General features: G+C 43.1%; 1 protein-coding gene across 2 annotated transcripts in view; it reads left to right on the top strand.

Moving 5' to 3' along the window:
• The window catches only part of TECPR1 (tectonin beta-propeller repeat containing 1), a 150,103-nt gene extending 147,077 nt beyond the window's left edge, over positions 1-3,026 (top strand). For both annotated transcript variants that reach the window (XM_088451967.1, XM_088451966.1), the window contains exons 24-25: positions 26-145; positions 1,079-3,026. In XM_088451967.1, coding sequence (XP_088308093.1) covers positions 26-145; positions 1,079-1,243 — 285 coding nt within the window. In that variant the 3' untranslated portion in view covers positions 1,244-3,026. The remainder of the gene's footprint in view (positions 1-25; positions 146-1,078) is intronic.
• The last annotated feature ends 9,417 nt before the right edge of the window (positions 3,027-12,443 follow it).

Raw genomic sequence — 12,443 nt, 5'->3', positions numbered from 1 at the left:
TGTTTTCATCTTCTGTCATTTTCAGATTTGGGTGATTGCAGACAAAGTACAGGGCAGCCATAGTCTGAGCATTGGAACCGTCTGTCATCGCTTGGGGGTTCAGCCAATGGCACTGAAGGGGCACTCCTGGGATTACGGCATAGGGGTGAGTGTGCTGCTCATCGCTGCAGCCTTCTCCTGCTTTATACCCCTGTTCTTCAGGGAAATCTTCTCTCATGGCGTCCTCACAAGCCCACCTCTATCCCAAGTCCACTCCCCCATCGAAGAAGATGTGCACTTTTATTACCCTTCACAGACACATGGAGACAGGTCTGTGTCCTGGAACATGCAGATTAGCATAAAACATCACTACCTACAATAACTCTACCTAAGTGCTAAAGCATCTACTACTATACATTATGGAACCAGGTGGTCACTATCTGCAATTTCTCTGCATTATTACCCAGTAAAATAATCAAAATGAGATAACAGTGACATAATACAAACTATATTGGCGGCCGATTCGGTTAAACTCTTTGCATGGATGCAAATTGGGAGTTTTAGCATATAGCGCATGCACATAAGCAAATCTACGCACTTTTGTCTATCTCTGTCCGATTCGTGACAGATCGGGTACGTCGTCTAGTGTGTACCCATGATATGTGTGTGTATGTGTACCCAGCATTAGTTGTCCGTATGGGGAAGGGGAGCCTATTTTAGATGCATATTAGTTGTCCGTATGGGGAAGGGGAGCCTATTTTAGATGCATTCCTTGCACCCAGCATGGGGCTGGTGTAGGTGCCATTACTAATAATGATGTGGATGGGGAAAGAGGGGTGGCACGGCTTCACACTTCAAGCCCCACTGATGCTCGCATTAGCCCTAGGGAGACTCACATTAGCATAAGGCAGGAAATCAGACTTCCCGGTGTGTCAGCAGCATCAGATATTGACAAGTAGCTTCACAAACTGATAATACTCTCTGTCTCTATCTGCAATCATCTCGTTCTGTGTTCCAATATTCTGCCACCCCTGCCAATGTTTGTGATGTCATTATTACATAAGGGCACGTGCTGATGATGTCACTGTGTCTGTTTCAGGGAGGCTGGGAGCATGTCACCGTCAGGGGAAACACAGGTTACAGCCACGTGCAGCCTGGAATACATTCCTCTCAATCCCTGGACACTCAAGAAGTGAACAAGAAGGAAAATCCACCATCATCTACTGAATCTCACAATCCAAGTGGGAATACAGTTAGTTGTTAGAATAAAAAGGCATGTTCACTAGTTCACACCTAACAATGCAAAGACTGGTTAAGTTAATTGGATATATATTATCTGTATACTATAGGTATTTTTGATTTTATATGTGGCATACTGTGAATTTAAATGTTTTAATTTCATATCTTTGCTTTCTCCTAAAATATAAATGAGATGAAAACATGAATACTTTATAGGGAGGGATACATTTGCTGTTACATACAGAATTGTAGAGTACTTAAATGATTGTCCTGCTACACCCTGTAACTGTGCTAACTGTGACATGCATGACCACTATTCCTGGTGTTTGCCTTCCCCTGCTACACACCAGGAATTACATAGGGATTACTAGAAATAGGAAAATGAGCTGAAACCATTTAGAAATATACCCTATTTATTTATGGGGTTTAATGTTATTTTATTGTCTATAGCTGTTCACCTACTAATATAGACAGCATTTCACAGAAGAATCCCAGTTAATTGTACAATGAGTGGAAGCAGCCAGACAGTGTCCTGGTCCAGTATGAAATGAATGGTCAGCCATAGAATTTAGGGCAACAGCACTACTAGTGGACAAAATTATATAGTTGCTCACCTACAGGGCTTTACTGAGAAATAACTTGAACAAAGTAATATATAAAGATAACGATCCTTTAAACTAATGTTTCTACATCAAACTTTAAAGCACTTTAACCATATTCTATGACACTCTTCCTCTACATGACACTTCTTACATGGGCATACACAATATTTCACACTTGACAGATATATTTGTAAAATGTGGCATGTACATATTGTGTGTATATAGAGTAAATGTTTTAGTTACCCTGGGTATTTAATTAGGGAGAATTAGAGAGTTATGAAGAAGTCTTATAGCTATTCGTGAACAGTGATATTACACAATGCTGAGAAATGGCGATGAGTTTATAAAGAGGTAATTACATAACACAGTCAGGACTGTATCAGACCTTCTAGAGAGCACAACTATGTGTTACTCATAGTAACCAATGCACTTCTAGCTTTCATTTTATAGAATGTACTAGACAAATGGAAACTAGAATCTGATTGGTCATCTTGTCCTCTTTAGAAGGTTTGACATGTCGACCCCAGAGTTCTCTAGGTCTGGAAATAAACTTGAGCCATTAAAGGAGGATTCTTGTCACATACATACCTCAGAGATCACTATTTTGTAACATGAACCTATATCCATGAGAATGCGGCAGGTCTCTGGGCATGATGTAGGTTATACCTAGGGCTTAATACCCATGACTATTCAACCCGAAACTGGTGGCCTCCATTGTGTGTATGCAATTGGTGCACCAAATTATTCAATCCAAGTATTTTCATGGCATACACTAAATCACCTGTCACCGACAAAAGTGTGACGCTCAGAACAACCTGAGGATGTTTAATTCATAACATAACCAGATTCCCAGCTTTTGGGTGCACCCTGGTGTGTGTGTTTTTTTATTTTTACCAGAAATCAGTTTAAGGTCCATATTGTATTTTATCATTTGACATTATTCTTAGTTAGTTAATGTTGTTTTATTGCAAACTAGTATCTTAATCAACCTGTACGTTATGGTTTGAGCCTTCTAACATCTCACCTCTGACCGGAGTATAAAACCAGATTTCATGTTTACGGGTATAATTTAGTTGTTTTTAACATGTATAATTATAGGGACCTGTGTAAATTGCACTATGCTAGAAAAGGCAGAAATGTGGACCTGTCATGTTGTTTCGAAAAGTTAACATCAATCAGTCTGAATAAAAAGCTAATGCAATATGAGGTTACTTATGCATATTCCTTTTTTCATTTTCAAAAATCTGTGAGTATATACCCCCTCCCGCCTTCCTGCCATAGGCAATATTTATATTAGTTCTTGTAGTGAGCTGAAGATCTTGCACAAGTGTCTTGGAAGTGACCACTTCCCGAAGTTTGATGATGTCATGGAATGTTTCCTGGGAGCACACTGTGCATGCTCCAGCCAGTACACGGGCTAATATCCGTATTTATACCTGCCCAGAAGATGCAAAATTCATGCAGGCATATAAAATGGTGAACTTAGCTGACACATTACAACTCTTACATTCACGTGTAGGCCACTAAACACAGGATGCCATAGCATAACTTGGAGTGGGGGCAGTGTTACGTGGTGGAGGCCACGAATCTGCTCTTCTGAAACTGAAAGGCCAAACATCAGTTAGGCATGACTGAGCCCCTTCTAAATACCTGGCCCCATAGTCACTGCTCCCCACTTTTTCCCTGCAACACTATAGTTTATTTTACAGAGAGTGTTGATGAAGTTCTGTTGGTTGCTCCACATTGATGCGTTTATTAATATTGCTGACCTGGTGCTCCTGTTTAGCGTTACTAGCACAAATCTACAAACATAGTGCACTATTATTCTTACATATACAGCATGTTTATTTAAAATTACTTACATAATCTTCCATTAATTCCACATATAGTTTGATCCTCTCTTCTAACACTATTAACCGTTAGAGATGCCAACTCAGATAGACATTTTACTTAGGGATCTATGTACTAATAATCTCGGAACTGCCGCAATTATTATGTATCCATATCGCAAGGGATATTTTAATTTCTCCTTCATCCACCAGGGAAAACTGGAGCTTAAGACACTGGGGTATAGATGGGTGGATGAGTTGAGCTGGCACTTTAAATTTATAAGTGTAATGACTCCTTCCCCTCTATCCCACAGAAGCCCCAATTTTAGAATTGTGTCCGAGGGAGCCGGTCACTTTGGGCTGAGCTCAGCCCATACTTAGTATATTTTATTTTATAGCTTCCCACATTGAGTTCAGGCTGACAGATCAGGGGACCTGCCACCACTATTATAGAGTGAGTGTCCGGGTCCCAGGCACCCTGACACTAGCTCAGGGAAGGGACATGCCACAGCCTAATATAGAGGCGCTGTCCATGTCTCCTTTGTCCACCGCAGACCTGATGTTGGCAGCTGATAAGTATAGCTTCTTCCCGTGATTAGCAGGGGACTGAGATGAACTAGCTGTGAGGTTCCTCTATTCTGTCTGTATGTGTGTGTGCTTTCTGTCCAGAAGTTAACAGCATCAGGTAAAGGGGTAGCTGCAAAAGCATCCCAGAAGGTGTTTGCTTGTTCCAGCTCTCTGTGATTCTTGTAATTTAGGACCCGTTGTTGCGGGACCCTCTTCAGATACAGTCCTTACTCCACTTTGGATATCTAACTTGGCGGGCATTATGGCTGATCTATCCACAGATTTGGCTGCTGCAGGGAATCAGCTTGGAACCAGGCCCCTGTTTCAGGTTCCACGGAGAGAGAGCCTAGTTAGGCACGAGATCTAGCCCATTCTGTGGAGGGCTTGGCTCAATGCATGAGTTGTTCTGTCACTTCCTCTTCTAGGGTCAGTGCACGACTATCAAAAAAGAGGCCTCTGTCAGTGGTTCTCCAGTCCAACGACTCTGACGCAGAGCCTTTTTCACAGAAGGAGGAAGAAAGTGAGTAGGAGACTCTTTCAGACAGTAACGACCTTCACCAACAGACCTCTGATTCAGGCGTCCAGGGAGTGGAGGCCCTTATCCTGGCGGACGAGGAGTCCATGAGGGGATGTTCACGTGGTGCCTCCTCAGCTTCCCGTTGAGGTAAGGGCCGAGGTCGACAGTCTGGTTCGATCCGCCGTTCTGATCCAAAGCCTGCTGACAAACCTACTGCATGATGGGCTCCAGTCCCACCTCAGAGGCTCCAAGGTGGGGCTCGACTCTTGCGATTCAAAGATGTCTGGTTCAAACCAGTTCTTCAGTTTGTATCAGCAATCTGGCTCATCAGCATTGTCTGGGTTTCTACTCTAATCTCTTTGTAGTTCCAAAATAAGACTGCTCTGTCAGGCCTATATTGAATCTTAATTCGTTAAATCTTTATCTGGTGTTTTAGCGATTTAGTGATTTGGTGATTTAGTCTCTTCACTCGGTGATTACAGGTCTGGAGCAGGGGGAGTTCCTAGCATCCATGGATATCAAAGATGCTTATCTCCATGTCCCAATCAGGCTTTTCTTCGATGTGCTATCAGAGAGGAACATTTTCAGTTTCAGGGTCTGACGTCGGCACCTCGTATCTTTACCAAGATATTGTCGGTGGTGATCGCTCACCTCAAATCGTTGGGGGTCACTATTGTTCCGTATCTGGACGACCTCCTCATCGAGGCTCCATCTGTTCAGATTCTCAAACATCTTGTAGCTTTGACACACCAGGTCCTTATCGATCACGGTTAGATAATCAACTTTCAGTCTGATTCCATCTCAACGCCTCCAATTTCTAGGAATGATGTTGTATACGGCTGCTCTACGGATTTTCCTTCTAGTGGACAAAACTCATGCTATTCGGCAGCTTGTCCTCTGGGTTCTCAAACCAAAGTGGGTGTCCATTCATCTATGCATTCATCTTCTAAGGAAGATGGTGGCAGCTTTCGAGGCTCTTCAGTTCGGAAGATTTCATTCTCGTCTTTTCCAGTTGAATCTTCTGGCACAGTGGTACGGATCATATGTTCATATGCACTGCCTGGTATGACAGTCACCTCAAGCATGAGGTGACTGTCTTACCTTCTTTGGTGGATTCAGCTCAACCACCTCACTGCAGGTCGCCGGTTCGGCATTTGGAATTGGATCATTCTGACAACCGATGCCAGCCTCAGGGGTTGGGGAGCGATGGTTCATGAGCAACCCTTCTAGGGTCGTTGGTCTTGACAGGAGTCGAGTCTACCCATCAACGTGCTGGAACTCCAAGCAGTTTTCAAGGCCCTTCTGGAAGCTGTTTCTCTGCTAGACGGTCAGCCGGTTCTTATCCAATTAGACAATGCGACAGCCGTCGCGTACATAAATCGTCAGGGTGGGACTCGCAGTCGCATGGGCATGCTCGAGGTAGTTCGTATTCTTCGATGGACAGAGATACATGTGGTGGCAATCTCAGCAGTGTTCATTCAGGGACAATTGGCAGGCCGACTATCTCAGTCGTCAGGATATCCATCCCGGAGAATGGGATTTTTACCCGGATGTGTTCCATCAACTAGTACAGAGGTGGGGTAACGATACTGGATCAGAACCTCTATATACCCCTGCCTGTACCTTCTAAAATCCTTCCTATAAACCTCTAAGGATGACGCTAATTTGCGTACGCAGTCATACAGTAAATAAAGACTTAGACCTGGAATCTGTGGTTCCAAAGCACAAGTGTTATTCAAGTAAAAGTTCAAACAGTTACACGCAATTGATCCAGACACAATTTAGGCGCAAAAGAAATTATACAGACCCAAGTACAGTATACATACGCAGCGCTTCCGGACCCAAAGATAGGCATCAGCAAGAGACCCCTCGTCATTCAACACGAAGACTAAGACCCCAGCGTTTGAGCACACATTTTTATACCCCCCCAGAATAGACAGGACAATAGAGAAGTTTGTTGCTGTTGTCATTGGTTCCCAGGGGAGAAGCATCTGTTACAGAGCATTTAACAGGCTGGTTCAAATAGACTTTCCCTTCCCGCCCCCTGTAACATCCTAACAGTTGTTCATGAAATATACATTTTGTTGCTTGTAGCCTCTGCGATCCATAACTCGAGAATGCATGATGCGATCTCCCCACCGATAACACCGGAATACTGTAAAAAGAGTATGCATCAGTACGAAACCAAACACGACTTGTTTAGCATGTATAAAACCTTAGTTATCAAATATCTTTATTGCTTAGCATTTAAACTAACTGAACCAACTTAAATCATATACTTTAAAGCTTATTAAACCTTATGTATGAATATGTAATGTGTGAGTATTCGGGGTTTGATATAAGTATGCTAGTTAACTTGGGGCAGATGCGTGCGCATAAAGCTAATAAAACAGCGGTTTCATACAAAGTCCTATGCATTCGCTAATATGCGACTAGTTAACAGTGCAATTGTGTGTATTAATGTGTGTATGAGAAATGGTGAAAGATGCAATCGCATGTTGCTAATAGTATTATCGCCACATGTACTAAAATGTGAGTTTATCTAAAATGGCGCTTAGGCGGCCATTCGCAAAATGGCGTCTTGCGATCTCATTTTCAAGATGGCATCTTTTTAGCTGCAGAATTTCATCCATCTTTCGGTCTATCACCTCCTTGGGGTCGCTGGTATCATTGGTGACATAGGTGCAACATTTTACTCCAAATTGGGTGGACAATGTTACGCAATACCCTCCAGTAACAGCACTAGCCTGTGTTGCACTAATTCTTTCTTGTACGCTTGCAATTCTCTCCCTGTATACCTGAATGTGTCATCGTACATCTCGGTGATATTATCTATCAATTTAGCAAGTTCCTGGATATATCTAAAATTTTATGTACCCCGAGTGATCCTGGTGGGATCCAATGCGACAAAAACTTGAAAGCCAGTTGTCTCACTGATTAACTGAGTGGCTTCATGTACGTCACCAGGTATCATATTTCTTTTGCCTCTGTGTTCATATTGTGTGTGAAGATATGGTGACGGTGTGTTTTTATGTATACCCAGCATTTCAACATGTGTGAGGGTCATAACTTCTGGGACTACTCTTCCCAGGTAACACAAACCTTCGGAACTCGGGGAGAGCCATTTATACGCTTTTCTTCCACAGATGAAATATACATTATCAGAGAGAACATAAGGAATGGTATGCATCATTATCATTAAGCACATTTCCCTTGCAAACAATCCTATTTCTGGTTCTTCCATCTGGTACATGCAAGTTTCTGGCTGTATTATTTTAGCACAATAACCATTTGGCACCTTACCAATAATTTCTTTGGTGGAACTCAATGTATACCGATAGCTAAAATGTTTCCCACCAGACTTAATGGAGCACAATAAATCATGATTTATGGACTCATTATCAGCTCTTTGTGAGAAGGTCATCGTCTGATTATTCCCCGTCACTTCCCAACTCCCGGGTTTATTGGGGTTGGTTATGTTTAAGCACAAAAGTGATCTATCTACTTGGAATTGATGGAGTTTGAAATGAGGTGGTTTGGATGAGAGAAATTTTCCATCCAATATTTTCCCTTTTTGCAATTCTAAAATTTCCGTGATATTCAGCGGAAATGGCACCAACCCTACGTTATCCTGTCCCTGTGGCACATGTGTACACACCCAGCAATCAGTTTGATTTACCACTTTGCCTACCATGCTATGATAATCCTCTAGAGGATACCCACCCCAGTACGGATTATATTTAGGTTGGCACCGTTGGATACAGTTCTCATCAACTAGGGACCCACAAAGCTCACAAATACAGGAATCTTCAGACGATAAACCTCCACACCTTCCCCGAGTATCCGGAATGACAGCTCTCTTAACAATAACAGTACTAAGATTGTTCAGACACTCTCCTGATTGGCATTGCACTCCTCCTGACTCCACTCCATCAGCACTGCCATCAGCTCCCGTTTCCTCAATCAGTCCCCCATCACAGACACTGGATATCCCCAAACTGACCAGGATGGTGAACACTCTAAAAGAGAATATGAAAATGAACACAGCAAGCCTGTCCATTGTCACAACAAGATCACCAAATTTCTCTCAGTTCAGGTATCTCACTACAACCTGTTCAATCCTCCCGGAACAAACTCACGATTGACAGGTCCACGCTATCAGCTTTGTCTCCGACTTGTTTCTCCACCGGTTGATTGACCTTTTTGCAGTGAGTGGAATGGACCCAGGTATCTCTCTCGGCAACCTTCAGAGATGTAGTACTCGTCAGCAGCACCTGGTATGGACCCTCCCACCGATCAGTCAAACAACCTGAACGCAAGAAATTTCTGATCATTACATATTCTCCTGGTTCAACATCATGACAGTTAGTTTCAGGCATATCAATAGACAACAATTTCAGTTTCTGCTGTTGTTGCTTTAACTGCTTACTCATTGATATAAGATACTTTAAAGTTACCTCGTTGTTACCCTTCAGGTCTTCCTGTGGACTTATAATCAAATGAGGTTGTCTACCGAACAATATTTCAAATGGGGACATATTCAGAGGAGGTCTAGGAGTGGTCCTTATGCTATGTAGGACCAAAGGTAACGCTTCTGGCCATCCTAGTCCAGTCTCTGCCATGATTTTACTTATCTTATTTTTAATAGTCCCGTTCATCCTCTCTACCTTGGCACTGGCTTGCGGTCGGTAGGGGCTATTAATACCCATCAGCTTACACATATTTTGAAAAACATCACCTGTGAAATGGGTACCCCTATCACTCTCGATGATTTTAGGGATACCGTACCTGCATACAAATTCCTGAACTATTTTTTTGGCAGTAAACGCAGCAGTATTAGTGGCCGCTGGGTAGGCCTCAACCCAGTTAGAAAATATGTCTGTGCACACTAATACATACTTAAGGTTCCTGCAGGGTGGTAATTGGATTAAATCAATTTGTATCACGTGGAAAGGTCCATCAGTCGGTGGAATGTGGGACGGTTCGGTAGGGATCGCTTTCCCTATGTTCATTCTCAAGCAGGTCAGACAGGACATTGCTATCTTTTCTGCTTGTGAAGAAAAAACCTGGTGCGCACCAGTATGCCCTCACCAACTTGCACATACCCTGTTTTCCCAGATGAGTCAGGCCGTGTGCTGCCTCAGCCAGGCTGGGGTAATATGCCTTGGGGGCTACTGGCTTACCATGTCCGTCCCTCCAGAGCCCAGAGGACTCTTGCCCGCATCCCTTGGACTTCCAAATGGATTTTTCCTGAATTGAACACAAATTTTACATCTCAATTTCAGCATATCAATTGTTTGAAATGACATAATTGTTTCAGTTGAAGAAAACATATTTAACCCTGCTGCCCATTTTGCAGCTTCATCAGCTCTGTTGTTGCCCAGTGACACCGGGTCATCCTCACATGTATGGGCTTTGCATTTAATTACTGCCACCGCATTGGGCAGTTGGATTGCTTCTAAAAGATGTTTTATGTGTCGGGAATGTGCAACTAGTGTGCCTGCTGCTGTCATAAAATTTCTCAGACGCCATAGAGCCCCAAAATCGTGCACCACCCCGAACGCGTACCTCGAGTCAGTGTAAATGTTAGCAGATTTGCCTGCTGCCAGTTCATATGCTCTAGTCAGTGCTACTAACTCTGCCACCTGGGCTGAGTGAGGAGGACCGAGAGGTTTAGCTTCTATGATGTCTGTGTCATTTACAACAGCATAACCTGTACATAATTCACCTGTGTCTGTTTATCTATGACAACTCCCATCCATATAAAAAGTTACATCCACATTCTCTAAAGGTGTGTCATGTATGTCAGGTCTAGCAGTAAATGTCTGATTCAGATATGTCATACAATCGTGCGTATCATTATGTCCGCCGAACTCACCTCCCGCTGGCAACTCCTCTCCTTCCACCCTTTGTACATCATGTTGTACATATGGTAGGTATGTTGCTGGATTCAGCGTACTGCAACGTTTAACAGTAATATTTGCAGGAGCGATTAGAGCTAGTTCCCATTTGGTGAACCTAGCCGAGGAGACGTGTCTGGTTTGAGCTGCGTTTAACAGAGCAGATACAGCATAGGGAGTGTAGACAATCATAAAATGGCCCAATACTACGTCCTCACTTTTACTCACCAATAGAGCGGTAGCTGCTACACTTCTCAAACAGGTGGGCAGTGATCTTGCCACAGTGTCCAATTGGGCACTGTAGCATGCTATGGGCCTACTGGCATCACCATGTTTTTGTGTAAGGACACCTGCAGCACAACCATCGGCTTCCGTACAATACAAATCAAAAGGTTTTTCATAATCAGGTATTCCCAATGCAGGAGCTCTTGTCAGACTATCCTTAAGATTAAGGAAAGCCTGTTCTGATTCCTCTGTGTGTACAACATGATCAGGCTTTGAGGAAGAGACTAATTCCTGTAAGGGTAAGGCCAAAATAGAAAACCTGGAATCCACATTCTACAGTATCCACACATTTCCAAGAAGGTACGAATTTGCTGTTGATTCTGCGGCAGTGTCATGTTTTGTATGGCCTGGATTCTATCTGTTGTAAGATGTCATAACCCCTGGGTTAGGCAGTGTCCCCAATATTTTACTCTGGATTGGCATGGCTGTAGTTTGTCCGTAGCCACCTTGTGTCCTGTTTGTGAGAGATGAAGTAACAAAAGTTTAGTATCATTCAAACATGACATAAACGCGTCAGAATATAGCAATAAATCGTCCACATATTGAATTAGAACAGATCCATTGGCAGGTTGAAAAGATAGTAAACAGTCGTGGAATGCCTGGGAGAAGATACTGGGACTGTCTATGAAACCTTGTGGTAATCGTGTCCATGTGTATTGTAAACCTCTGTATGTAAATGCGAATAGATACTGACAGTCAGGATGGAGAGGCACAGAGAAGAAAGCAGAACAGAGGTCAATGACAGTGAAATGGGTTGCATTTGGTGGGATCTGCATCAAAATGACAGCTGGATTTGACACTACAGGGAATTGGCTCTCTACTACCTTATTAACACCTCTAAGGTCTTGTACCAGCCTATAACCCCTCCCACCACTCTTTTTCACTGGGAAAATGGGACTGTTGGCTACACTAGCTGTACGAACCAAAATTCCCTGTTGCAGTAATCGCTCAATTATTGGAAAAAACCCTAATTCTACCTCCTGTTTTAGTGGGTACTGGGGAATTTTTGGAGCTTGCCTACCGCTTTTTAAATTTACCATTACGGGGCTTACGTTTGCCATTAATCCAGTGTCCTGTCCATCTTTCGTCCAAAGGGAATCTGGAATTAGGGACAACATTTCATCTACCTGTGATGGAGTTTCATTTAAAACTGTAGAGTGATACATTATCCTTTGAGGAGTGTCTAACATATCCCGCACCTCGTATACCATTCTCTCTGGGATATCTAAAAATACACCATCAGGGGTGCAATATATAACACATCCCATCTTACATAACAAGTCTCTGCCCAGTAGGTTAGTAGGAGCCGCAGCAGCCAGGAGAAAAGAATGCCTGGTATGCAACGGCCCAATAGTAACCTCTGTGGACTTTGTTAAAGGATAATGTTCCACTTTACCTGTTACACCCATTGTTGGTACTGTCTCGTTGGTCACCTGCAAATTAACGGGAGATTTTATCACTGACCTGGTCGCCCCTGTGTCTACAAGAAAAGGATATTCAGTACCAGCTACATCAACCATCATGA

Source organism: Taudactylus pleione, unplaced genomic scaffold (assembly GCF_031769625.1).
Source record: "Taudactylus pleione unplaced genomic scaffold, aTauple2 ptg000032l, whole genome shotgun sequence".
In the NCBI taxonomy this organism is placed as follows: domain Eukaryota; kingdom Metazoa; phylum Chordata; class Amphibia; order Anura; family Myobatrachidae; genus Taudactylus; species Taudactylus pleione.
The sequence above is the reverse complement of the archived record's forward strand: the minus strand, read 5'-3'. Positions and strand labels throughout refer to the sequence as shown.